This window comes from Canis aureus, chromosome 8 (genome assembly GCF_053574225.1).
Source record: "Canis aureus isolate CA01 chromosome 8, VMU_Caureus_v.1.0, whole genome shotgun sequence".
Lineage (NCBI taxonomy): Eukaryota > Metazoa > Chordata > Mammalia > Carnivora > Canidae > Canis > Canis aureus.
In genome coordinates this window covers 35,037,918-35,064,656 of record NC_135618.1, presented here as the reverse complement: position 1 = coordinate 35,064,656, position 26,739 = coordinate 35,037,918, and the positions used below count along the sequence as shown (strand labels likewise).

At 59.2% G+C, this 26,739-nt stretch overlaps 1 protein-coding gene and 2 long non-coding RNA genes across 7 annotated transcripts in view; 2 read left to right on the top strand and 1 right to left on the bottom strand.

The window, feature by feature from the left end:
* CELSR2 (cadherin EGF LAG seven-pass G-type receptor 2) overlaps nt 1-18,798 on the bottom strand; it is a 25,667-nt gene extending 6,869 nt beyond the window's left edge. For 3 of the 5 annotated variants that reach the window (XM_077905734.1, XM_077905735.1, XM_077905736.1), the window contains exons 1-19: nt 15,451-18,796; nt 10,021-10,668; nt 7,562-7,784; nt 7,024-7,139; nt 6,752-6,840; nt 6,187-6,344; nt 5,608-5,771; nt 5,331-5,456; nt 4,803-4,969; nt 4,213-4,500; nt 3,955-4,129; nt 3,376-3,517; nt 3,082-3,202; nt 2,462-2,645; nt 2,198-2,299; nt 1,384-1,478; nt 941-1,150; nt 303-486; nt 67-195 (exon numbers count right to left, since the gene is read on the bottom strand). In XM_077905734.1, coding sequence (XP_077761860.1) covers nt 67-195; nt 303-486; nt 941-1,150; nt 1,384-1,478; nt 2,198-2,299; nt 2,462-2,645; nt 3,082-3,202; nt 3,376-3,517; nt 3,955-4,129; nt 4,213-4,500; nt 4,803-4,969; nt 5,331-5,456; nt 5,608-5,771; nt 6,187-6,344; nt 6,752-6,840; nt 7,024-7,139; nt 7,562-7,784; nt 10,021-10,668; nt 15,451-18,772 — 6,643 coding nt within the window. In that variant the 5' untranslated portion in view covers nt 18,773-18,796. Of the gene's footprint in view, nt 1-66; nt 196-302; nt 487-940; nt 1,151-1,383; nt 1,479-2,197; nt 2,300-2,461; nt 2,646-3,081; nt 3,203-3,375; nt 3,518-3,954; nt 4,130-4,212; nt 4,501-4,802; nt 4,970-5,330; nt 5,457-5,607; nt 5,772-6,186; nt 6,345-6,751; nt 6,841-7,023; nt 7,140-7,561; nt 7,785-10,020; nt 10,669-15,450 lie in introns of all 5 variants that reach the window. The other 2 variants (XM_077905738.1, XM_077905733.1) reach the window with 2 other exon arrangements.
* On the top strand, nt 7,028-10,921 carry LOC144318621 (uncharacterized). Its single transcript, XR_013384674.1, has 3 exons — nt 7,028-8,726; nt 9,083-9,142; nt 10,263-10,921. It is a non-coding gene; the product is annotated as an uncharacterized LOC144318621 (long non-coding RNA).
* LOC144318620 (uncharacterized) lies at nt 15,107-26,739 on the top strand. The gene is made up of 4 exons (XR_013384672.1): nt 15,107-16,360; nt 17,276-17,416; nt 17,599-17,671; nt 26,138-26,739. It is a non-coding gene; the product is annotated as an uncharacterized LOC144318620 (long non-coding RNA).

The window sequence follows — 26,739 nt, the reverse complement described above, 5'->3', positions numbered from 1 at the left end:
ACTCAGCTGGGCCCTGCACAGATGCCCCAGCCTGACCCCTGACCCACCCTTTAGCTTCCCACTGACCTCTGAAGACAGAATCAGGCAGGATGACCGTTGTCTCAAGGTCTGGGGGCCGCTCCCCCCGCAGCGCCTCATAGCGGGGCAGCTTGGCCCCAGCAAAGTTCCCTTTGTCCAAGCGAACTACAGAGATGACTAGGGAGAGGGTCACAGGTCAGACCCTGGGTCAAGCAGGTAGGCCCGCAGCATGGCCACCTTTGCCAGGGATTCTCTCTACAAACCCTTCCCTGACCCAGTCTCACCAATGTTGGGTGTGACAATGGTGAAGGGGTTCAGGTAGGTGTGCCGCATGTTCTGAGCCAGGGCGCTGGCATAGGCCTCGTAGTGCTGGAGAAGCCAGGCGGTGCCACCCTCCGTCTGCTGGATCAGCTCCCAGTGCCGCTTGTTGGCCGCATCCAGGAGGGCACTGCCCACCCGCAGCAGATTCTAGGGGGGGCACAGTCACGGTGTTGTAGCCCCACACCTTCTCAACCCCACCACCAGGCCTCACCTGTGCCGAGACCAGCCCCGGCTACCCACCCTAACCACAAACCTTCCCTCCTCATTCCCCAACTAAGAGCTTCCGGGTCCTGGGCCTGGACCCCCACATATGTACTAGATGCTGATTCTCCCCACCCTGGCACAGTGGGCAGGGCCTCTGCTCCAAGGAACCGGGTCACACCAGGCCCCCCACAAACATTCAGTTCTATTAGCACCTTACTAGGAAAAGGGCTGCAAAGAGATACTCTAAGTTCCATGGCTCAAGGGAGCTCCTGGAGGCCTCATGCCAGCTAGGAAGTCCCTTCCTAAAGGTAGGGAAGGCCCCCAAGTGGCCCTGGCAATAGGCTCACTCACCATGACCCCCATTTAAGGTGCCAGCCCTGCCCCATCCAAGCCCCACCTCAGTGAAGTGCACGTCCTGTGTGGCGGACAGTCCAAAGCCCCGCTGGGCACTCTCGTGGGCCAGCAGCCGTGTGGCCAGCTGGTAGGCCACCTTGACATCACTGCCAAAGTAGCCGGCCGTGTGCTGGGTGGCGTTGCGCAGAAGCAGAGCCAGTCGCTGGGAGCGCCCAGAGTCCAGACCCGACTCGTTCCGCTGCAGCCGCTCAGCCTAGGATGGAGCCAGACAGGACAGGGAGCAAGGGAAATCAGCACAGGAGGGCGGCAGTGAGGTCCCCAGAGGGCAGACCTGGAACTCAGGAATAAAGGGGCCTCAGGAAAGGGGAGAAATGACCACTCCATGTGGAGGCCCCAGGAGGCAGGGCATGGAATTCCAGAAGCCCCTTTCTCAAAGCTGGCAGCAGGGAGGGGAGAGAGGAGCTAGAGATGAGGAGGTTCACTTACAAAGCCCTTCAGCTCTGAGAAGGTGACTGATGTGCAGTTGAAAAGGTTTGGGGGGAGCCACCCCCTGTGCTCATCACAGTGGCGCACGGCAGTCCCTGGGGGAAGGAAGCCCAGAGGACAGGCCTCAGGAGAGACACAGGAGGCTTCAGGGACCTCTCTGAGTTCCTGGGGGCCAGCACCTCATAGGCCAGAGATAGAAGACAAGCACACAGGGGCCCTGCCTTCCTGTAGTCCAGGTGAGAAGAGGAAGACAGGTGCAGAGAACACTAGAGCTAAAGCCTCTGCATGATGGGCCTGAACAAGGACTATAGGAGTACGGGGCATATGTTCTCCTCAAGCCCCCAGACATGGTTACCCCTCTGCAGCCGCCCCTTGGTGCTCTCTGCCCCTCTCTGTTCATCATCAATCCAAGGACCAGCACCAGCCCCCATCCCAGCGCTGTGTCCCCTGGAAGAGCACCCAACACCCCCAACTCCCCTAACTGCCTTTCCAGTGGCATCACTGCCCTTCCAGGTGGTGAGTGGAGGATGGGAACCCTGTGTGATTCATCTTCGAATCTCTAGGACCCAGCCCTATGGCAGGCACACTGTGGGTCTTTCAGCATTTTTTGCTAAAAATTCAAGATATAGGTGCCCTTTATTCTGGCAACCTTGGGAGCAGAGAAACAGTGCGCCAAGGAAGAATGGGACATGGGGTCTCTAGGACCTGGACACCAGAGAGAGGTCCCAGGATTTGCAGTCAGGGGCTTCCCACCCTCGTCCCAGCGATGAGAGGCTGAGTCCACAATATTGCATTCGAGGCTTCCAGCACCTACCAAAGGAACCTCTGGGGCAGGGGGCAGCAGCAGGCAGCCCGAAGCGGGTACGGGGCCACCAGATCCCAGCCTCTATGGCCCGTGGGCAGCTGTCGTAATTCACTGCAGGGAAGCACACTGGGTCACCCAGGAGCAACTGTCCCCCGGGAGCTGTGCTCAGGCTCCCAGCCCTCCCTCAGCAGCCTCAGGCTTGCAACCAGCCCCCCATGCCTGGCCTCCCTGGCACACAGAGGGACAGCCACCAACCCACTACAGGAACCCCACCTTCACAGCCATTGGTGGTGACCTCAGCAAAAGGATTGTCACAACGGTCACACTGGCGCCCAATGACGCCTGGCTTGCATGGACACTGGCCGTCCTCAGGGTCACAGACGCGGGACAAAGAGCCCGTGGGGTAGCAGTCACAGAGGAGGCAGGTGGGGCTGCCAGGGGGCCGGTAGTGGTTCTCCTGAGAGGGAGGACAGAGGACGTGGGTCATTGGCTCAGGCTCTCTCTCCGGGATGCTCATGGGTTCTTTTGGTGGTGGTCCCTTTAGGGAGAGGCTCGCTGACTTCAGGTCTCCCCAGGAGTGGTATTCAAAATATTTAACTGGTAACGATTTGAGGTCACCAAATCGGTGCTCTGAGGGACATCCCAGAGACAGGCAGTGATCGATGAGCAGGCTACAAAAAAACAGTATAGCTGGCCTAGAGCTCACCGGTAACGTTATCGGTCCTGGGTGCCCTCAAACCACAGACACACAAGAGCCCATGGCCACCTGTTCCCCACCACCCACCATCAGAACAAGGGCACATAGCTTGGAGCTCTCTGCAGGAAGGCTCTCTCCACGGCCTCCCTGCAAGGGCCCAGGCACCCACTGCGAAGGCCCAGGTCAGAGCTATCACCTTGCAGTGGCACTCGCCGCTTGTCTTGTTGCAGTCTGGGTCGAAGCCTTTGCTGACGTCACAGTTGCACGGGCCGCACGTGGGGTGTCCCCACCAGCCTCGGGGGCATGGCTGGTCAATCCTGTGGAGAGGGCCCAGGAAGACATGAGTTCCTTCTGCCACCCCCATCTGCTATAGCCACATGTGGCCCTTCTGGCTGGCTGTAGCTCAGCCTGGTTCTCGGTGCTCCGAGGGACACCCCAGAGACAGGCAGTGGCTACTGGGGCCTGCTGCAGCATGCCCTGGTCCACTTACCTGGTCTCACAATATGGCCCAAGGTAATTTTGGGGACACTCGCAGGTGTAGCCGTGGGGGGCACTGGGCTTTCGGATACACACGGATTGATGTTCACATGGGTTCAGGTCACACACATTAGTACAGTTGTCACCATAGTAACCTGAAACCGTAAAGACAAGAGAGGCTCAATACCCACCCTGCCCTGGCACTCTAATTTTTTTTTTAATTTTATTTATTTATTCATGAGACACAGAGAGAGAGAGAGAGAGAGGCACAGACACAGGCAGAGGGAGAAGCAGGCTCCATTCCATGCAGGGAGCCTGATGTGGGACTTGATCCCGGGTCTCCAGGACCACCCCCAGGACGGAAGGCGGCGCTAAGCCACTGAGCCACCCAGGCTGTGCCCCCTGGCACTCTCTTTAAACTTGCCTTCAATCCACCTCCTTCCACTCGGAGAATCATACCAGCTGGCTATGGCTTTGCAGTGCAGGAGATGAGGCCCAGAGGTCGCATGACTGGCCTCAGGTCACACAGCAGAGCCGAAAGGAGTCCCTGGGCCCCCGCCAACCTGCCCATTTCCCTGGATCCCTGGCACACCTGGATCACAGCTGCAAGAATAGCTGTCCCAGTCATCACTGCAGTAGCTGTTGGCAGGACACGGATTCGAGTCACACGGGTCTGGCAGGCTACAGCCGGGCTCCACATTGACGCTTTCCCCGCGGCTAGGATCCAGACTGCTGACCCCCTCCGACGTCTCGCTTACCCTCACACCCTGGCGGGGACAGAAGCGATGTTGGCCCTCTGTGGCGCTGGCCTCCAGATGGTGAGGAGGGGAAGGCAGAGGAGGATGCTCACCTGCAAACAGCCCCGGAAGCCGCGGGCCACACCACTGGCTGGCCCAGGCACTCCCCCGACCGTGATGTTGCTCAGATGCAGCCCGTGCAGCCGAGGGCCTAGGTTGCCCTCTGCCCGCTGCTGCCCGTAGTCGAAGGACAGGATGGCGTGGCCGGGGCCCCCACTGGCTCCCAGGGCCAGCTGTGCATGGTGCCAGTCGCCATCATTGGCTCGGCCTGGCTCCAGCTGCAGAGACGAGGCCTGGAGCCCTGTGCCCTCCACACTCAGTACCACATGGCCTTCCCTCAGCTTTACCAGAAGAAAAGAAAAGAGGGTCAGCCGACTGCCTTAATTGGCTCCTGTAGCCCACCATCCTCCTTCCCAGACCACCACACCATCCTACTGGCCAGCCGAGGCTGGAGAGGGAAACCTATTATTTCTCTCAGGGCCGAGAGGTGGCAGCAGTGATCCAACAAACAGCTCTAGCTGCCTCTTCCTCCGGCAAAGGATAGACCCTGCCCAGCCATCTCTGGCCAGCCTCCTGGCCAGCCTCCGGGAAGCACTTCAGCCAGGGTCAGGGCCCGCCCGCCCCCCACCCCTCCTGGCATCACCTGCAGGGTGATGGTGCTGCGCCCTCTGGTGACAGCCTGCAGCAGGACACCGTTGGCCTGGCGCGTGCGGAACATGAGGCTGAGGTGCCAGGGCTGGGAGATGGGCAGCGAGAGGCCGTGCCAGGCCACCAGGCTGCTGCCCAGGAAGCGCTGTGGGTTGGCCATTTCTGGGGAGGCAGATAAAGGTAGACTGTGATGGGCGGAGCAGCCAAGTGCCCCGGGGGGTATGATGCTCAGAGGCGGTGGTTCCCCGGGGAGGCAGGGCAGGCCTCCTAGTGCCCACTCCCCTTGCAGGCCCCGCCCTCCAGAGCGTTTACCTGTCCTGGGCCCGCCCCACACTGTGCCCAGGCCTGCCACTGACTGGGCCCTTTGTCTCCTGTGCTCCCCTCTCAGGGCTCTGCCTAGACATGCTTTTCCACCCACAGCCCAGCGTGGTTGGGCCCTGCCCAGTGCCTGCCCCGACCCTGCCAGCGTTCCCAGCATTGTCGACAGCTCCCAGGCCTTGGCTTCTCTGGTTGCCTCCCCTACCCTGGGCACAGCTCTTGCCCCCGAAGCCCAGAGGACACTCGCAGCTGAACGCATCCCACTGGTTCACGCAGGTACCCCCGTTGTTGCAAGTACTGCTGTCACACACGTTCTTCTTGGCAGGGCAGCCTAGAAAGGAGAGCAGGGGGCTCGGTCGGGGCTCCAAACAGTAAACCTGTAGCGGAGGGGCCTCTGAACCCCCCAGCACGTCCCCACACCAGGCACAGCCCTCCCTTCTGCCCTGGGCTCCTGGCCTCGCCCCTGGCCCAGGCTCCCATACCAGGCACGGTGCCATTGTTGGCGACGAAGTCAGCCATGTCCACATGCCGGCTGTCCACCTGCAGATTCCTCATGCAGCCCACAAAGTGCCGCGTCCGGACAGGGAAGCTCTCGGGCAGGTCAGGTACCCCGCCCAGCAGCAGGGGCCCGGTCAGATCCAGAGACCTGGTGAAGCAAAAATGGTGGCCACATGAGCAAAAGTGGTGGCAGATGGGGGAGCTCCTGGCTCTTCCTTCTCCCCTCTCCCTGCCACCAGGCTAGAGTGGGGAAGGGCCGAGACAGGAGCCCACGGGACCCTGAAGAACAGCACAGGCGAAGGGAGGCACCCCGACCTGGAGCCGCTCTCATCTGGTCCCCACCCTTCCCGGGACCACTCCACAAGACCCTGCTCAAGGCCCTAAATCTTGCCGCTTCCACCCCCAACCCTGACCCCTGCAGAAGGCTGAGGGAAGCACAATGAGGGAAGGCCCCCATCCGGACTGGTTTCCATTTCAGGGTCCCCTAAGGCCTACCCTCTCAACCCTCCCCCACTGCCACACCCCATACTACACCCCATGCCTCAGCCCCCTTCCCAGCTCACTTTTTGCTGCCACCCTGGGTGCCCTGGGCAGCACAGGAGTAGTTGCCCAGGACAGCTCCGAAACGCAGGGCCACCCCCGTGTCACAGCCATCCACGGTCACCACAGCTACCTTCTGCTCAGATGGGCCCTGCGGGAGCCCCGTCTGACCTAACAGTGGCTGTGGACAGGGAAGGGCAGAGAAGGGAAACGGTGAACAAGGAGCCCAGCAGGTCCATGGGCCAGGCACGAAAATGCCAGCACATGCTGACACTCCTTCGTACCACACATATACACATGCGTGTACACATACTCACTTGCACATACAGTGTGCTCACATGACACACATGCTCAGCTGCCTTCCTCAGCATCCACCAGACTTTGTGCTTGTTTATCAGAATGGGGAGCATCTAACGCTCTGGGGTGGTAGAAGCGGAACACCCCAGCAAAGTGGCAAGTCCCCACCCCCGTCCCTCCCTTTCTGCCAGAAGTGCCATGAGCAGCACCCCCTGGACGAAGCGCCCCCTACGTCTGAACACTGAGACAAGGACAGAACCTTCCAACTCCTTGACCCCCTCCTACACCCACCTTATTATAGTACTTCAGCTGTACTGTGTGCCACTGGCCGTCACTGACCCCTCCAGGCACGAATGGGGACACGGTGGTGGTCGACTCCCCTGGAGAAAGCACCCAGGTGAGCTGGGACACTGGATGAGGGCTGGGAATGGGGAGGGCATGCTCGTGGTTGGGACTGGACCCAGGTTTGGCTCGGGGAGGGGGAAGTGTGTGTCTTGGGGTCAGGGGCCAAGACACATAGGGCCTTCCTGAGATGGGCAAAGACATAGGGCAACCGGGGTCACCTGCAGAGAAGGTGAGCTGGACCTGCTCCTGGATCACCTCGAGGGCCACAAAGTCATGCTTCTCATTGAAGCGCCCGTTGTACAACAGCAGCCCATCACGCTCCTTGGTGGCAAACCTGAGCAGGGGTTGGGGATGGGGGTAGGGAATGGGCCACCTACCTAACCCCAACCCCCAGCCACCTAACTAGCCCCTGATCCTACCCAGGACCCTCCAGAGGGCTTACACCTTGGCTAAGGTGATGGACTGTGGAGCTAAAGTGTGGAAGATGAGCCCAAACCAGAACTAAAACCAGAGCCCCTGGCCCCTCGGGCTCCCCACCCTCAAGGGTAGGCAGGAGGAGTGATAAGGCAAGCCTGGTGGGTGAGGAAGGTCTGCTAGCCAAGTGCACAGGTAACTCTCAGTGCAGACCTGGCTCTGCCAACAACCTGCTCCAAGCACTTTTGCTGCCCTTTCTCTCACCTTGTCTGTAGAACGGGAGACACCCCAGGGGCCCACCACACTCCCCATACACCCCACCCCCAGTGTCCAGCCACTCACGAGAGGGCCAGAGTGAAGTGGAAGCGCTGGCGCAGGCCACGAAAGGTGATGAAGGAGTGGGCAGGGAAGCTGCGTGTGGTCACCTGGCAGTAGGGCTTCTCGAAGTCTCCAGATGGGCAGTCGCACTTGAAGCCACCCACCAACAGGTTGACACAGGTGCCACCATTCTTGCAGACACCTGGGGTGCAACGGCCTGAGCGGGCACTCACCTCACAGTGCTCACCTGGGCAAGGAGAAAGGCAGAGTGAGCACCAAGAGCCTGAGGAGGTGGAGCGGAACTGGGATGCCTCCCCACCCAGCCATACCTCCTGGAACACTCCCAAATTCTCCCACACTGCCTTTCATGTCCTCACCTTCTCTGAGATCTAGGCAACCGGGGTGCTGTGCTTAGCCCACCGCACCATCCTCACCACCATCCCATTATACTGCTGCCCTGCAAGTCCCTGAAGGTCCCAGGCCCTTCTGTACTCCTGTTTGGGGCTCAAGCCACAAGCCTGCCAGGGCCCCTGGTCTAAGGCCCAGGTCCTAGTTATCCTTTGGTGTCAAGGCTACTAAGAAAGCATGGGGGTGTTGTGTTCCCACAGGGGTGAATGTGCATGGAGGAAGGCACTGTAGGACAACACGAGGGCTGGTGCCAAACCCCCTCCCTCCCCACTCCCTCCTAACTGGTGCTTTTGTCTCTGTTAGGAGCCAAGATCAGTTTCCCTCTCCAGGGATGAGACCAGGCTCCCACTTGGATTGTCAGAATTATGGGTGGACACGGGTGTGTGTGGGGGGGGAAGCTGGGGACTCCTGGGAATGGGGCAGAGAACTCCTACTCTCAGCCCTGGGGTCCAGACGGAGGCCCTCTGTGCACTTGGGAGATGCTGACAGCGTGGAGATGTGAGACTTGGGAGCAGACCAGGCTTTCAGTGGAGGAGATGAAAATTCCAACAACATCAGATGGGAAAATCCACTCCTCTCTCTCCCTCCCCATTCCCAGATTCTAGAGATAGGTTCTCAGCTCCTGTGCCTAGTGACTGGCTCTTGTTTCCATGGAAACTGTTGTTCGCCTACCCTAAGCCCCCCTCCCCATCCTCTTGGACAAAGACTCCCTTCCCATCCCCCAAGCCCTCCTCTCCCTCCCACCCCCACCCACAGCAGCAGCTGAGAGGAGTCAAGTCTGGCAAGTTCTGGGCGGCAGGGACGGCGGTGGGGGTTGGCTGCCACTGCTGGCAGGGCCAGTGGGCATGGCTGTGGAGGAGAGAGGAAGGCCTAACCTATCTGGCAAGGCAGGGCCCATGGAGGAGAGGGGAAGGGGGTGTCCTGAGGAGAAACAGGATCCTGCAGAGCACAAAGCGGAGGCAGTGAGCCTCCCAGAGAGGCTGGGGAGGGGATGCTGTGTCAAGACTCAGGTCACAGGCCAATGGGGAGGCCTGACCCTTTCTCCAGCACCTGGGCAGGGGTGGAGCTCTGGTGCTAGGGGTCACACAGGTACAATGACCTTCTGAAACAACCCTACCCCACACCCGAACCCTCCAGTGTCTTCTATGCCTTTCCTTCAATGCCTGGGAAGAACAGCACTGCCTATAGCCCGGAAAGGTAATTCCCTCAGTGTTGGGGGGTGGGGGAAGCCAGGTCCCAGGCCCAGCTTTGGAGCTAGTCAGGCTGTGAGGGGACACTCGGAACAAGTCACCTGATCCCAGTGGTCTCTTACATCACAGCCAACAGCTTCCAAAGCTAGCTCTTTACATGTATTAAGTTCATTATATTAATTCTTACAACCGTGCTATGACGTAAGTTGACGTGTTATCTCTGTTTGAAAATACTGAGACACAGAGAGGTTCAGGTGCCCAGGGTCGCACAGCCAGAACCCCGAGGGGCTGCCTCCCGAGCCGGCCCTGACCTCACTCACTGCGGCCCTGACCTCGCTCACTGCCCAGGCGGCCGCTGCTCCGGGAGGGGCTCGCACAGCTCCTCCCCACAGGCCCAGGCCTGTGGGGCTATGCTGGCCCCCAGAAGGGAACAGGCGCCCCCCTGCAGCCCCCGGGCTCATGCGTGGGGGCTCACCTGTGGGGCTCTCCCGTGGGACTCACCCGGGGGGCTCACCCGTGGGGCTCTCCTGTGGGGGCTCACCCGGGGGGCTCACTGGGGGGCTCTCCCATGGGGCCCTCCCGTGGGGCTCTCCTGTGGGGGCTCACCCGGGGGGCTCTCCCGTGGGACTCACCCGGGGGGCTCACTGGGGGGCTCTCCCATGGGGCCCTCCCGTGGGGCTCTCCTGTGGAGGCTCACCCGTGGGGCTCTCCTGTGGGGGCTCACCCGGGGGGCTCTCCCGTGGGGCTCTCCAGGGGGGCTCACCTGTGGAGGCTCACCTGGTAGGCTCACCTGGGGGGCTCACCCGTGGGACTCTCCCGTGGGGGCTCACTCGGGGGGCTCTCCCGTGGGGCTCACCCGGGGGGGGGCTCTCCCGGGGGGCTCACCCGTGTAGCCGTCGCGGCAGAGGCAGGTGTAGCCGCCCTCGCGGCTGCGGCAGCGCCCGTGGGGGCCGCAGGGCCGCGAGTAGCACAGGTCCACCTCGGTCTCGCAGTAGTCGCCCGTGAAGCCGGGCGGGCAGCGGCAGCGCAGGCCGCCGACCGGGTGGATGGGCCGGAAGAGCACGGAGGACGAGGCGATGAAGGGCGCCGAGGAGTCGAAGCGCAGCACCGACACGCAGCGCATGTAGTTCTCGCAGGGCTCGCGTAGGCAGATGTTGTCGTCGAAGGGCAGCACGCGCTGTGCCGAGATGGCCGCGAGCAGGCTGCGGTTGAGGTACAGGCGCTCCTGCAGGTCCTCGGAGGGCAGGAAGGGCGGCCCGCCCCCCGGCCCCGGCGGCCGGCCCACCGACAGGCTCACGTTGAGGATGTGGCCGCCCGGGGCGTCCGTGTCCCGCTGCACGTTGAAGACCACCACGTGGTCCGGCGGTGTGGCCAGCGTGGCGGCCACCGCCTGGATGAAGAGACCCAGCAGGGGGGACAGGAAGCGCTCCGGCGACATGTCCTCCAGGCGCAGGGTGATGCTGTGCGTGAGCATCTCGTCCGTGATGATGGTGACACGCAGGGCGCACTGGGCGGTCACGCTGTGCACGCCATCTGCGGGGAAGCGACACAGGTCGGGATGCGATGAGCGGGGCTGGAGGGTCAGGGCTGCCAGGCCACAGACCTAGCCCGCCCGAGCACCCGACAGGGGAGGGGGGACTGAGATCCGGCCCAGCACCCCTGCTCCGCCCAGATGCCACGATGGACTCCCTTCACTAACTGGCAAAAAGTGCCCAAGAAACTACATGGACGTCACTTGTAGGCAAGTCACACCTTGAGGGACTAGCCCCCATAGACACTTAGGGCGATTTGATTTTCAGAGGCTCTCTTGGCATGCTTTCCCCAACACCGCCCCCCCCTCCCCGTGCCCGCGATCACAACGTCTGAAGAATGGCACATGTTTGAATGTTCGTGCACCCTTCCCTGCCCAAGCAGAGGGTCTTGCTCTCCTAAACCGGAATCTCGGCTTCCCTGCACTAGAACCTGATTTTTCCTATTTCTTACCTTTCTACAGGGCCCAGAGCACCATGAGAAAGCCACAAAAATGATCATCCTGCCCCCTCAGCCTCTATATCTCAAGGCTCCCATACCCCTGACCCTGGCTGTGCTCTCTCCTCCCCGACCAAGGCAGAGTGGGGGTGGTGAACTGGGTCAGTGGGCCACCCAGTCCCCCTCCCACTGAGCCCCATAGCTGCTTGGGCGCAGGCCTGCTATCCCCATAGCAACACCCCACACAAAGCATTCTTCCTGCCCAACTCCAGGCTGCTGAAGATAGCCTGGTGGGGGCCTCACCCCAGGAAATCCAGCTGAGCCACCCTACCAGAGGCTGCACCACCCATTGCCCTGATGCTGTGAGAGATCTTGGGGGCAGAGATGGAAGGGCCTGGGCAGCTGGCCAATCCGAAACCCCAGAAGAGCCCCACGAGTCTGATCTCTCCTCTAGCCTTGGGCCTCTAGCTATCCATCGCCCACTTGGCTTACCACATTATACCCGAGTGCCTGCCACACCTGCAGGCCACACACTCACTTATTAACACCTAGGTGCTAACACACTCTAGTGTCTCACTCCACCCACACTCTAAGCCCAGAAATACCATACACACCTGAATGCACATACACATGGCAATGGGTTTTATTTAGCTCAGAAATGAAGGCTGGAGGCCAGTGGAGAGGGGTAAATGGCTCAGCAGGGCTCTAAAGGGTATTTGTATTTTTACTCACTATAATGTTCTACACAAAGTAGGTGTTCAGTAAATATTAAGATGTCTCCATAGTGAAGAAACGTCTTTATTTTTTTAAGATTTTATTTATTTATTTATTTATTTATTTATTTATTTGAGACAGAGAGCGAGCATGAGGGGGGGAGGGCAGAAGGAGAAGCGGGCTCCCTGCTAAGCAGGGGGCTCAGCAGGGGACTTGGGGGCTGGATCCCAGGACCCGGTGATCATGACCTGAGCCGAAGGCAGACACTCGACCTATTGAGCCATCCAGGTGCCCCAAGAAATGGTCTTTAAAACACAGCAGGAGGGGCCCTGAGTTGATATGGAAAAGGACTCCCTAGCAGGAATGGGTCAGGAGTTGTGTTTCTGGGATGGGGTGGGAGGAGGAGGAGGAACCTGGGAATAGAATCTGTCTCCAGAATAGCCAGGCCTATTTGAGGTGGCTCACTACACCAGGTGGCTCAGTTGAGCCTGAAGGCTGAAGGCAGAGACCATCTCAGCCCTGTCCTTGGTCCACCTCCCCTCCAGCCTCATCACATGAGACTGCTGAAGCTCTCCTGCTCTCACCAGCATGCTTGCTCGTCATTACCCACTCCCTCTCCTCCTACTCTTGTCTATAGCCACTGAACATGCTGTGCCTTCCCACCTGGCCTACCCAGACACCAGCTCTCTGCCCTCCTACATTTCTCACCTGCCCTAAGCTCACCGACTCCAGGAAGCCTGCACAGATTTATGACCTCAGGCTCCACTTTCCTCCCTCTTTCAGGCGGAGCTGGCACAGGGCTCTTGTGTACTTGGTGCCTCTGCCCAGTGATTCCTCGATGGGACAGTCCCTCTAGGCAGAAAGTGGCCCGAGAGTCCACACAGTGCCTCTAACTTATTAGGGAGGGAAGGGGGCAAAGCCTGTGAGCAAGAGAAACCTCACCACCACTCAGCCCTGCGAACAAGCACTCCTCCCTGCGCGCCCCCCCTCCCCAGCAGCCCCAGGCCCCACCCCTGCCCCTCACCCAATGTGTCTCTGTTGCTTCCCATCTGGTCTACCATCTGTGGCCACCTGCCCCTTCCTCTGTTGTCCCCCTCCCCAGCAATCAACCTACTGCACAAGCCTTCCTCTTTGTTCCTCTCCCCTGCCTTGACCTGGCTCACCCCTCCAGTGCCAGGGCAGGGTGGGAACAGGGGTCCCAGGCCCTGGACTGTGGCAGGATCAGACTCCAAGCCTCTCTTCCCCAGCAGGTGCGCTGGTGGGAGCTGTAGCCCCAGAGAGGGTCCCCCGCTCTGGGAGCTGACCAGACCACACACAGGAGCTCCTGTGTGTCCCAGCAGAGGAGGAAAGAGGCAGGGAGAATTGAGGCTTCAGGACAGCCCCCCAGCCCAAGCTGGGGCAGCTTCAGCCACGGGGAAAATGAGAGGGGGAAGTCAGAGAGGCAGGAACGCGGAGACTAAACAGGGGAAAACAAAGATCCAGGGAAAGACCCAGCAATGGAGAAAGTGGGGAAGGAGAGAGCCCCGCAGGAGATGGGGAGAGCGCCCTAGAGATGGGCAGCACCAGAGGGCCCCGGTGGGCAGGGGCTGGGCAGGGGCGGGAAGAAAGAGAGACAAAGAACAAGAAAAGGAAAACAAAGGGGCAGTGGGAATCAATTCCCCCCCTCACCCCAGCCTCCCTGAACTTTGGGGTTGCCGTGGTGACTGTGTCCAAAGGTCAGGGCGGAGGGGACAGGATGGAGGGGACAGGATGGGGTCGGGCTAGAGGGCCAGCCTGAGGCCTTCCCTTCTGTTCTAGGGGAGCTGTGGTCAGGGGCTCCGCAGGTAGGAGCCTGAAGGCTGCGTGGGGCCTCCTCAGTGCCCTGCCACACTCACCTAGGACAGGCTGGGGGGAGGACACGAGGGAGAGCCCCTTCTTTCCCATCCCTCCCCACTGCTTGCTTCTCCCAGCACAGAGAAGGATACAGGATACAGGAACTCCAGCCCTTCCCTTCCTCCTGGAGAAAAACTGAAGCTTCGACAGGCACAGGGCCTTGCCGATGATCTCTAAAAGCTCACGTCAGGGCACCTGGGTGGCTCAGTGGTTGAGCATCTGCCTTCGGCTCAGGTCATGATCCTGGGGTCCTGGGATTGAGCCCCGCATCGGGCTCCTCGAAGGGAGCCTGCTTCTCCCTTTACCTGTGTCTCTGCCTCTCTCTGTGTCCCTCATGAATAAATAAATAAAATCTTAAAAGAATATTAATAAATAAATAAAAATAACGGCTCACATGTCCTGGCTCCCATGGCCACCCGAGGAGGGGAGGCATCTGTCCAGGAAGGACCCAGAGCGAGGAGGGGGCTAAAGCCACACCCTGCATCTCACATGCCTCTCGTTCCCCATCTAGTTCCAGTCCAGGCCCAGACTCCCTGGGGTGGCAGTAGAGGGGTGCCCGGCTCTTTTCCTCCTCCATGATGTGTCTGGAGTGGGGTACCGTGGCCCACCCATCCACAGGGTGCCCCTAACAAGGGGCCCTCAAGGGAGCACCAGTTGTTCCCCAGCTAGGGAAGGGCCTTAGCAACCTGGGGCTGGCCCCCTCCTATGCCACTGCCGATCACTCCCCACAGTTGACAGAGAAGACAGAAAGCGGCCCCCCTCAACTCTCCTCCCCCAGCCCTCTGTCCAGGGAGTCTGCAGGCTGAGCGCTTGGCCAAGCAGCAGGAATGTCCAGCCTGGGTCCCGGCCAGGCTCCCACGCCCCAGGACTCAGTTCTCTCCCCACCGGAGCAGGGGGCTGTACCCTCAAAGGCCACCGGTCCCCTGGCTCATCCTGGTTCCACACTCCATTCCTTGAGCCTGGGCTGGTCACAGGAAGGCCTAACATCCTAAGAAGAGCCCATAGGGTGGCAAGGGGGCCCAGGAGGCCTCAGCCTGCCCCTGGCTTCCCTGCAGCCCCTCCCCCAAGCTGGACCCCAAACCATGGCCTCTGACAGTGGGGTCTGTTTGGACAGAGACAATGAGCTCTGGCTTCACTTCCTGCGGGAGCTCTGAAGGGATAGCCAGGCCAGGCTCTTTCTGCCTGGAGGGAAAAGAATGCTCTAGACAAAGTCCCCCTCAGCCAGTCTGGGACTCAGCCGGGAGCCAGAAGGGGCCAGAAGAGGCCCAACTGCAGGGTCCTGACCCCTCGGCGGCAACCCTGTGCCCCGTGGCCCTCTGCTCTGTCAGAAGGCTGTTATGAGATCACAGGAATATCCTGCCGGGCGTGAAGGGGTGCTGAGGGGCCCGGCTCGCCTCTCCCCCCACACACACCACAGTCCTCTCTACCCCTCCCCCAGCTCTCCTGGTCCCCAGTCTTCCCCGCGCCTTTTTTCACAATCCTGGCAGCCATGGCCAGGGCAGCCTCGCAACACTTCCCCTGCCACGTCACAGGGTGGTAGGCAGGGGGCAGCCAACCGAAGCAGCCCAGCCCAGCCTGGGGCAGCAGGCGGGGCCTACACCAGCTGCCAGGATTCTGAGGGCTCCTTCCCAAGCTGCTTCTCGCCCCTCAACCTCTGCACCAGACACTGGGCAGAGAGGCGGGTCAGCGCTTCCTTGAACCTGTGCCCAGGCCCTCCCCCAAGGGCCACCCCCACCGGACGCCACCTGGGCCCTTCCTTACCTGACACTAGCACGCTCATGATGGCCTCCAGAGGACGGTTGTTGTCCAACGCCCGGCTCAGCCTCAGTTCGCCCGTCGAGGCATTGAGCAGGACCAGGCTGAGCTCATTCCCCCTCTCGAAGCTGTAGGTCAGGCTGTCTGAGACATCAGGGTCATGGGCAGGCACGCGGCCAATGGCACCCCCAGGGAAACTGCTTGAGCGGTTGGTGACATAGTTGTTGAAAAGGATCTCAAAGTTGCCCAGCACTGGTGGGTTGTCGTTGCGGTCAAGCAGGCGGACGTGGACGGTAGCCCGACTCACCAGGGGAGCTGACGTGGCCTGGATGACCAGGATGTATTCGGGCCGGTCCTCGTAGTCCAAGTCCACCAGGGCGGTCAACTCCCCAGAGAAGATGTCCAGTTGGAAGACCTCAGGAATGTTGCCCTCCACAATCTGGTACATGATCTGGGCATTGGTGCCTTCGTCGGGGTCAGTGGCTGTGACGCGGGCCACGGCCAGCCCAATGGGGCTGTTCTCTTCCACGAACACGTCAAACTCGTCCTGCTCAAAGACAGGTGGATTGTCGTTGACATCCAACACAGTGACTGTGACTTCCATGGGCGTGCGGGCTGGAGGCATCCCCTTGTCCACCGCATATGCCCGCAAAATGTATTGGGCCACGTTCTCGCGATCTAGCCTCCGAAGCGTTCTCACGATGCCCGACGTGGACTCCACGATAAAGTCACCATCTCCATCATCGCCCCCCTGGAAGGTGTAGAAGACTCTGCCGTTGAGGCCGGAGTCACGGTCAGTGGCTGAGATCTGCAGGACACTGGTGAAGGGAGGCACATCCTCATAGACGCTGCCCTGGTAGGAGTCACGCAGGAACTGAGGGGCATTGTCATTCACATCGTTCACCAGGATCTCTAGGTAGGTTGTGTCAGACTTCTGGGGAATGCCATTGTCCCGGGCAGTGATGGCCAGGGTATAGGACACTTGGTCCTCATAGTCTAGCTCAGCCTGGGTGGTGACAGCCCCTGTGTCTGCATCAATGCGGAACTGGGGGATGCTGTCCTCCATAAAGTAGGTGATGCGGGCATTCTCACCCGTGTCCTCGTCCGTGGCACTGATCAGCACCACCGTGGTGCCTGCTGGCCGGTCCTCGTTAACGTTCACCGTATAGTGGGAGCTCTGAAAGACTGGACGATGGGTGTTGGCATCAGTGACGTTCACTACCACCTGTGCTGTGTCCTGCCGAGTGCCATCGGAGGCAGTGACAGCTAGCACATATTGCCGCTCAAGTTTGTAGTCCAACGGCAGGGCGAGCGACACGAGCCCACCACCACTCTGGCTGGTGATGGAAAAGCGGTTGCGAGTGTTGCCGCTGGTGATCTGGTAGGTGATGACACTGTGGGCATCGCGGTCCACAGCCGACACTGTCACCACGCTGGTGCCCACAGCCGCATCCTCGTTGAGTCTCACTGTGTACTCCGGTTGGGTAAAGGTGGGGTTGTTGTCGTTGACATCCAGGATGGTCACACTGACGCTGGCTGAAGCAGTGAGCATTGGGGTGCCGTGGTCTCGGGCTTCTACCCCAAAGCTATAGAAATCAACCTCTTCCCGGTCCAGCTCAGCTGCCACAGAGATCCAACCTGTGCCATTGTTGATGGCAAAGGGGAAGTCATGCCCAACCCCAGCAAGGCGGTATTCCAGGCGGGCATTATCACCAGCATCAGCATCGATGGCCTGGACATGGAGAACCAGGTAGCCTAAGGGGACACTCTCTAGCACAGTAGCCTGGAAGGGGGTGCTGACAAAGATGGGGGCGTTGTCGTTGATATCCAGGACTTGCACTGTCACCAAGCCAGAGACGTTGGAGAGTGGGGGGCGGCCACCATCCTGTGCCCGAACCCGGAGAGTATACTCCTTGGTCGTCTCATAGTCAAGAGGGCTCACCACGTCCAGAGCCCCGGTCTGGGCATCCAGGTAAAACTGTCCCCGAGCGTTGCCACTCATGATGCTATAATGCACCAGGGCATTACTGCCCTTGTCTCTATCTGAGGCTGTGACCCGGAGTACCGGGGCCCCCGGGGTCACATCCTCACGCACCTGGACCACGTAGCGCTTCTCACTGAACTGAGGGGCGTTGTCATTGTCATCCTCCACAGACAGGAACACAGCAGCTGTGGCACTCCGTGGACCTGGGTCCCGACCCTGATCACTTGCCTCCACTGTCAACTGGTAGGATTCTACTTCTTCCCTATCCACGGGGCCACGGGTTCGGATGACCCCAGAGCGAGGGTCAATCTCAAAGATTTCAGAGGGGCTGCCGCCAGGCCCCTCCAATAGGCGGTACAGAATATTGGCATTGGGGGGGGCATCGCCATCTGTGGCTCTGACTGTGAGCACCTCATAGCCAACCTCCAGGTTCTCCCTGAGGCTCTCCTTGTACTCCTGCTGCTCGAAAACAGGGTCGTGATCATTGGTGTCAGTCACCAAGATGGTGAGTGTGGCCAAGGCACTGCGTCGGGGCATGCCATGATCCTGTGCCGTGACCCTGAAGACATGGGTGCTCTTGGTCTCACGATCCAGCTCCTCGGCCGTGGTCACGGCGCCCGTGATTGGGTCCAGAGAGAAGAACTGTTTGGAGCGGCTATCAAAGAGGGCATCCATGGTGTACTCAAGGCGGCCAGCCTCGCCCTCGTCTGGGTCAATGGCCCGCAGGGATGCCACAGGGGTACCTGCCGGCTGGTTCTCAGGCACTGTGGCCTGGTAGCTGGGGGGCTGGAACTGGGGGGCTGTATTCACGTTCCTTTTCCGACGCCCGCCCATGGGCTCTTCTGTTGACCTTTCCCCTGCCCTGAGCACTGGGGTCTGCACCAGCTTGCAGGACTGGCATCTCAGCCGTGGGGCCTTTAAGCACGGGTGTTCCTGGGGTAGGGTGAGCTTGCCCTGTGGGGAAAGGTGGCCTCCAATGCCCAGGAGGCGACAGCTCCACGGGCAGCCTTCGGGGGCTGGCGGCAGAGGGATGAGGGCTCCGGATTCTGGGCACCAGACCCTCAGCCCGTCGTGGTGGGGCACCAGGTGGCCAGTCAGCTCTGTCCCTGCATCCCTGCAGCGGCTGGTGTACAGCCAGAGATTGGAGGCCGAGGCTGGGCAGAGCCAACCCACGGGGGCGCAGGCCCCTGAGGAGCCCCGGCCCCCGGGCCCCAGGGAACGACAGGGCCCCACTTGGTCTCCCAGCAGTGGCGGCGGCCGCAGCAGCAGCAGCAGCAGCAGCAGCAGCGGCGGCGGCGGCGGCGGCGGCGTTGGAAGGGGGGCGCGGGCCGCCCGGCTCTGCATCTCTCCCTGCTCCCGGCCGGCCGGGTCAACGGCGGCGGCGGCTCCCCCTCCGGCTCCAGCCGGCCCCGCCGCGCCTCATGCCCGGGCCGGGGCGCCGGTCCCCGGGGGCCCTCGTGCGCCCCGCGGGGCCTGCGCTTGGCTGTCTCGGCGGGGCCCGCGCTGAGCCCTGCGACGCAGCCGGGCTCGCAGCGCTCCCGGATCCCGGCCCGCGCCCGGGGCACCCGGCCGCCGCGGGCTGGCGCTGTGCCTCCACTCGCGCGCCCGTCTCCCGCCACCTGCGCCCGCGGGCCCCGCGCGCCCCTGGCCCTGCCGACTCCCCGAGCCCCGAGGTGCCCCTGCGCCGCCGCGGGGTGGCCCACCTGTGCCCGCCGATCCACGCACCCGGACCCCGGCCGTCCTCGACCGCCCCGCGCCGCCCGCTCGCGCCCCGCGTCCCCGCCGCGGCTGCCGCTGTCGCCGCGGCCACGGGCCCAGCCGCGCGATCCCTCGCCTCCCCGGCGGCCGGGCGAGCTCTGCAGAGCGGCGGCGGCGGCCGCGGCGGCGGCGGCTCATTACCATAGACCTGCTCGCGCCGCCGCCGCCTTAAAGCGGCGACGCCAGCCGCACCGAAGGAGGTGGGCCCACGCAGCGCCCTCCTCCGCACCGCCGTCCCGGGATTCCTGCGGGCCAGACCTCCACTCCGGATCCCCCCAGGCCTGCCGCCAGGTGCCAGACCCCTGCCACAGGGTAGGGAGGAATTAGCCTTCAGAACCAGACAACGAATGAAGGTAATGGTGGTAGTATCCTAAGTATGCTTAGAGGTTTTCGGAAACATTTTGAAGGGCTCTCCGAGACCAAGGGCCCACCCCACCGCGCCTGCCTACCGTTGGCTGCTGATAAGAGCCCTCAGGTCCTGGGTCAACAGTATAAAGCCTCCTTCATACTCTAGAGAGACACCCCACCTCCCTCCCTGGCAACACACTTTGAAGTCCTAAACTCCCCCCACCACCCCTAATCCAGGTGGCAGTCTAACTAGGACCCCCTTGGGGTCCAACTGCTGGACAGAATGACCCCAGGCTCATCTTGGACACCACCTGGACTCTTCAGGGGAGGGTGAGCTGAGAGCGTCAAAGTCAAAGCTAGCTGGTATAAACATACTAATATTACCAGGCTCTGAGGCCCAGAAAGGGTGAGACCTGTACAGGGTCACAAGGCCAGTTAGGGACAGAGCCAAACTTTAGGACCGGGGTTTCCTGGATCCTAGACCAGTGCATTTCTCTACCCTATGGGGCCTCCTGTCTGGAGAGATGACCTCTTGCCCCCTCCCTCCTTCCCCATCAGTGTCCAGCTGCTGTTCCCCTCCTTCTTCTCGCAGCTTTGTGATTAGCAAACAGCCCTGCCCAGTGCACAGTATAGGCCTGCAGACTGACTCTATCACTTGAAAGGGGTGTGCAGGATTCCAGAAGTCCTGGGGGTGGCCCAGGCCATGAAAACCAGACCATGAGGAAGAACCAGGCCGGGCTGGTGGAGGGTGATCCAGAAGGAGCTGCCCTCTTCCATACCCCACCCAGGGACCCCTATTCAGGGACAATGGGACCAACAGGGTGCAGTGCCAGGGGCCTGGTCAGCCTCCACCGCAACCCTCTGGCTGTGTGATCTTGGTGAAATTCCTGCATCTCAATTTCCCTTTTGTAAAATGAGGGGATTGAACAAGGCATATGGTTTCCAAAAGCTAGCAGTAGAATCTGTTTTTCAAATGAAATTTGAAGTAGAAGCCCAAAATATAAAACAGATAACAGCAGTGCTCCTGGGATGAAGGGCAGGTCAGGGCCTTGCCCTATCCCCGCTGTTCCACCAAACAGTACATCCCTGGGCCACCTTGTAGGGCTTATGCTCTGGAAGGAACCCAATTTGAAAAGCACTGAAGCAGATGCTCTCTTCCAGCATGGTGGTGTTCTGGTCACATCAGAGGAGCCGAGAATGCTACCTCAGGGACCCTGGGCCCAGGGGTCACAGTATGACCATGCGTTGATACAACTGGATGTGATATCAGCTTTTCACTTTGTCCCCGGGGGAAAGGAAAGGAGATGGGCAAGACGGATTAGGATTAGACTATATTCTTGGCAGTGCTGGTGGAAAGGATGGGGAGAAGGAAGTGGGAGGAGGACCCATGGCTCATGGGAATGCTCTTGACTGAAGATGAGCTTTCTTCCTCCGGGCAAGGCCAAGGGCAGCTCCAGGAGCAGAGGGGTGGGTTAAGCAGCCTCTGCAGGGCTCTGCCTCCCTGGACTTGCTTTGACTCTGGTTTGGGAGGATCTAGGGGCTGCGTGGGCATTTTGCTCTTCACCTAATAGCCATGTGGCGCAGAGAATGCTCGGAAATTATACCATCTGTTAATTATCCTTTGAATCGGGGTTGGGTAATGAGACTCTCATTTCTGCCGAAGGCCTAAGCCGCCACATGGGGAAGCTGCAGCTCTCCATTCATCTCTTCCTTTGTACCCAAATCGGCTTTCTGGGTGGGACTGAGCCACCGCCTTGGCTCTGAATCACATGGGGATCATGGTTCTGGAGCCTAGTACTGAGACAGGGGTTGGAAGGCATGGAAGGCACAGAACAGGAAACCCTCCTCCTCCAGACGAGTTGGGGATCCAGGGAACCCCTCCTTCCATCTACAAGCACATTTGGCACATAGTCCTTAATCGTCTTCCTGTCCTGCCCCCAAGGGCACAGGACAGAGCTGCCTCTCCATGCTGTGTCACCTCCTCAGCTGCTTCTGCCTCCCAAAAGCTGGAAGGAAACTTCCAAGTCTTCGGTGCACCATGGTGTCTCAGTCTAGGGCTTGCCCTGGTGGTGTTTGTTAGTTTTTTTCCAAAGTGAACAGTGGAGAAATAAAAAAAACACCAGCAGAGCCAGGCAGCAGGTTCGAGAGTGCTTTTAATGGGGAGTGACTCGGAGAGGTGGCCAGAGTCAGGGAAGTCGCGCCCGGTTGGGGAGTGTGGGGGTTTTTAAGCCTTATTGGTTCCAGGTCTGGATCCGGGTGGGTCTCTTGCCAAATTAGGCAAGGGAACACCGTGTCCCTAGGTGACTGGCTGGGGGTGGGGATAGTACAGACGATGGGGGGTGGTCCCTGGATGGAAAGTCTCCGTTTCTCGTCTAGGCTTCCACTTACTGGAGATGATGTGGTGGTCATGGCTGCTTTGGCCAGAAGATCAGCCATTTTGACCCAATTTGAGATGTCTGCCATTTTGGGTGCCCGTCTCTCAGCCAGCCCAACAGTGTTCTCCTTGACCCCTAGAAGAAGGGCCGCCTATTTTGTGGAACTTTCCAGCTGTAGGGAACCTTCAGAACTTCCCCCTATGTGGGAGAAAACCAGGGTGCAGCAAGATGCTGGAGTCTGTTCAAAGGGAATTTACTGCTCGTTTAGGCCAAACCTCCGCTGGAAGGGAAAGTGACCTGCTAGGATAGCCCCAGGCTCTCCCCCAGCCCTAATGGGTCTTCCTCGCCCAGGCTGCTTCTTGATTGAGGGTCACCTATACAAATGGAGAATACATTTTTGCATAAGGCCTGGCCCTGGCTCTCAGCTGAATAGGAGAGCCTGGGTGGAGTGCTCCAGGAGCAACTGAGACACAAAAGGCTAAAGGAACTCAGAGGAGAGAGCAGTGAGGGTGGAGGAAATCCTCCAAGGCTTCCTGGAGGAGGTAGGAAATCAGAAATAGCATTCCTGGCCAGAGGAAGTCATGAGCAAATTCATTTAACCTGGTACACCGGGGTAAGGGTCTTCTCCAAGGTTACATAGCTCGTAAATGGCAGACCTGGGATTTGAACCCAGGCAACCTGGCTCCAGAGTCCATGCTCTTAAGCATTATACTTACGAATGAATGAGATGTGTTACCTTGGCTGAAGCCAAGATGGGGTTGGGTGTGTTGTGGCCCAGCACAGTGGAGGGGACAGACAAGGCCACATTTGGGAAGAAGCATCTTCTTCCCCTGTCATGGGAAGATGCTTGTGGGCTGAAATTCTAGGACCAGTGGGCTGCTTGACAGAAGGGGTATGGATGGAGGCGGTGGAAGGGAAGGGTCTAGTGACCTTTGCTGGGCAGGCAGGGCAGTTTCTAGCAGGAGAGAAAGGTGGGAAGATCCTGATCCCCCTGGGGCCTGATCCTGTTTCTGGGCTCAGTGTTGCTTTATAGAGGGCACAGAAATGGGAGGGGAGAGGCTGTCCGTGTGGAACTCCAGACTCTGCTCTTCTGGGACTATGGGGTGGGGTAGGACGGAGGGGATCAGGAGCCAAAAATTGGAGCAGGCCAAGACCTGAGTGTCTCCTGTCCACACTTGCCTTATGTGCCCAGTCTGCTTCCCTGAACTTTTCTCCACAGCTGAGGCTGTGCTCCCTTGAGGGTGGACACTGTCCTTTCTGGGCCCCCCGCTCCATGCCTGGCACCGAGGGGCACTTGGCAGAGTCCTGGGGATACTTGGATTCTCACCTGGTTGCTTCCTCTCCAAACCAGTCTCCACTTAGCAGTCCAAGTAATTGTTTTTAAATCGATGAACATTTTTTAAAAAAGATTTTATGTATTTATTCATGAGAGAGACAGAGAGAGAGGCAGAGACACAGGCAGAGGGAGAAGCAGGCTCCATGCAGGGAGCCCGACGGAGGACTCGATCCCGGGACCCCAGGATCACGCCCTGGGCCGAAGGCAGGCATTAAACCGCTGAGCCACCCAGGGGTCCCCCTCGGTAAACATGTTTTAAAGATTTTTTTTTTAATGTATTCATGAGAGTCACAGAGAGAAAGGCAAAGACATTAGGGAGCCTGATGTGGGACTTGTTCCCAGACCCTGGGATCACAACCTGAGCCGAAGGCAGACACTCAACCACTGAGCCCCCCAGGTACCCACATTTTTTAGATTAAAAAAAAATGTCTCCAGATTTTTTTATTTTGGAAAACGGCAAGTGTTCAGAGAAATTGCCAGAATGGTAGAATGCATCCCCAGCTACCCTCTACCTAGATTCATTCACTGACACTATGTTTTTTTTCTCCAATTTTTAGAGAAAGTGAGGTGCAAACATCATGGCACCTGCGCCCGCACCCCTCAGTGTGCAGCTCCTCCTCGCCGGGTGCTCCCCCAGGCCCCGCTGGGTGGCTGCCACACTCAGAACACAAGTGATGATTCCTGGTTCCATTTAATACCCAGTCTAATCCAAATTCCTCGCTATTCCTCAGACGTCATTGATAGTGACTATTTTCAAACCAGAGGTTTATACACGTACCTAAGTGACACGAACCTCCCTTCTTTCCTTGCTTCCTATCCTCCCTCCCTCCTTCCTTGTGATGTTGACTGCTTGAAGAGTCCAGGCCAGTTTTCTTATTGGATGGGCCACATGCTGGATTTACCAGATCGAAAGACCTCTTGTGGTGTCTTTCACAGAGTAATGCTGCAAAGTCTGAATCTAAGCATGTTTCTCCCTTCCTGAAAACCTTGCACTGGGGCTCTTTGGATGTGCTTGAATAAAAGCCAACTTCCTCATACTGGTTCACAAAGCCCTGAGGGGCCTAGCCACCGCCCCCATCACTCTGTTCTGGACACCCTGGCTTCCTTCCAGCTGTTGAATATGTTAGTCTTAAATATACCCCTTTTCTTGGCACATATCACAAGTTGTAATTACATAAAGTATTTACTTGTTAATTTATTTGGTCGACATCTCTCTTTGCCACTAACAGTCAGCTCCAGGAACAGAGAGAACATGTGTCTTGAGTACTAGCACCTAACATGGTACTTGACACATAGTAGGCAGTCAGTAAATACTGGTTAGATGGATGGATGGCAGGCAGGCATAGAGGAGTGACCAGGTGTTTGTCCATTCGTGGAACCATCTGGGAGGCCAGCTGGGTGTCTGGGCTCCTCTGTGGACAGCCCTGAACTCATTCACTTTAACCACGAAACTGTATTCCTAAGGCCAAGAACAGCTAGGAGTTGTAGGCCCGATGTCCCAGCCAAGTTATACACACTTTCTTTGAGACTCATTAAAAGATGGCACTGGGTGTCTTAACCTAGCCATAGGTTCAACCCACTATTAGGTTGGTTAGTAATAGGTGCTACACTATTTGCTGAGGGTGGCTCAGTAGGTCCAGCATTCCATATGACTGAAGTACAGTCCGTCAAAGATCCAGCTGAGATCATTTTTGGCTCCTGAGCACAGAGGGGAAGAGATGGAGCCTGGGGCTGAGCTATGAGCAGCACATCCCAGAGCAACACCTGCAGTAAGCAAATTGTTAAGGAGAGAGCCCTAGCCGTGCTCCAGGAGCCGAGCCAGGTACACAAATGAACAAGACTCCAGCTCTGGCCTCAAGGAGCAACCTGTCTAATGTGGACAGAGACAGATGCGGTGGTAGAGCCGTATTCGTGAATATTTCTGTGTGGGGCTGGAAGAGTTAGGAAGGCTGCACAAAAGAGGTGGCATTTGAAGCACCTCAAAGGGGAAGGAGGGATTCCACAGAATGGCAGGAGGAAAAGACATCCGGGCAGAGGGAAGGGCAAGGCAGATACGGAAGGGTACAAGGCAGGGTCAGTGCTGGGAGAGGAGCGCAGTTGGCAAGGCTGGGGCTCCAAGCTCATGGTGGGATAAGAAGAGAAGAGCTCACTGACCTGAACTGTGGCCACCGTGTAAAGAACGTGGGCCCTGCGGGGGAAGTCTGGGCTTTATTAGGAAAGTGGAGAGAACCGTGAGGCACGTGGGCAGGGGCGGGCAGGGGCGGGCAGGTCTGTGGCAGCCCTGCTGGCCTGAGGAGCAGCCCCACCAAAGGAGGGACGGGGTTGCTGACCACAGGAGGCGCTGGTGACAACAGCCCAGGAGGAGAGCCCGAGCAGATGTGAGTGACCCAGAGACTCAGCGGCCACTGGCGACCACAAGGAGGTGGTCCAGCGTGACTGTCAGGTGTTTGCTTCGGGTGTCTGAATGTCCAGAGGAGGGAGGGGGTGGGGATCAGCGAGGGAATTAGGCTTTGAGGCCTGGGGGGAAGCCATATGTCTGTTAGGGGGTGGGGAAGGGCATCAAGCTGGAGATGCTTGAGGGGAGACCTGGAGATGCTTGGGGGGAGGCAGCAGCTTTGGGAAGGGAAGCAGGACGTGCAGGGCAGGCGTGGAGGCCAGGGTCCGGGGGAGCTGGCATTTGGTGGCAGGTACTATCTCCTTCCCCTGCCCTCCTCCACCCTCAACACCTCCTCTTCTCCACACTCAGGCTCCCCAGGCTTCCTTCTTCCTGCTCCCTCGTGTTTCTCCCTCCTCTGGAACGTTCCACCTTCCCTCTGAGGGGGTGGGGACGAGGAGGCCCAGGAATGTTGATGAGGAAGCTGGGCCTACAAGTGGCTGCTGTTTATCTTCGAGGACAGGAGCCAGATGGGATCTGATTTTGACAGCGGAGGCAGGGCGGCAGGGAGGCTGTTTTAAGATGGGAAACCAAGCAGGTCAGTACTGCGGGGAAATGGGAGAGGACATGGGTGAGGACGGGCCTGGAGACAGCTAGCCACGTGGGGGTGGCACCCGGGAGCACGCATAAGGGCTGGCTTCAGAGAAAGAGTAGAGAAAGAGAAACAAAAATTATAGGTATTTTTTCCTCCTGAAACAAGATGGAAGAAAAGAATGAACATTACTCTAAATGGAAGCTTAATTCTCCCCCTTCTTCAGGGTTTAAAAAACAAGGCTCCCAGAAGGGTCGCACCATCTTATTAGCAATTTACACCTCAATGAAAATAATTTTCCAGACCATTTCTAACAGCAGGTTTCAGCGGGGGAGGGCAGCCCCAGTCCGCGGAGGGGCCCAGGCTGCTCCCAAAAGCAGGGCTCGCCAGCCACCCAATCGGAGCAGCGAGAGAGAGGCCTTCCCCTCGGGGAAGGGGCTTTGCCCAAAGCGGTAGAGGCTGGCGTCCCAGTCTCCCTGCCCGGGTCTGCGCGGAGCGGGGCTCTGGGCTCCCGCAGCGGGAACCTGT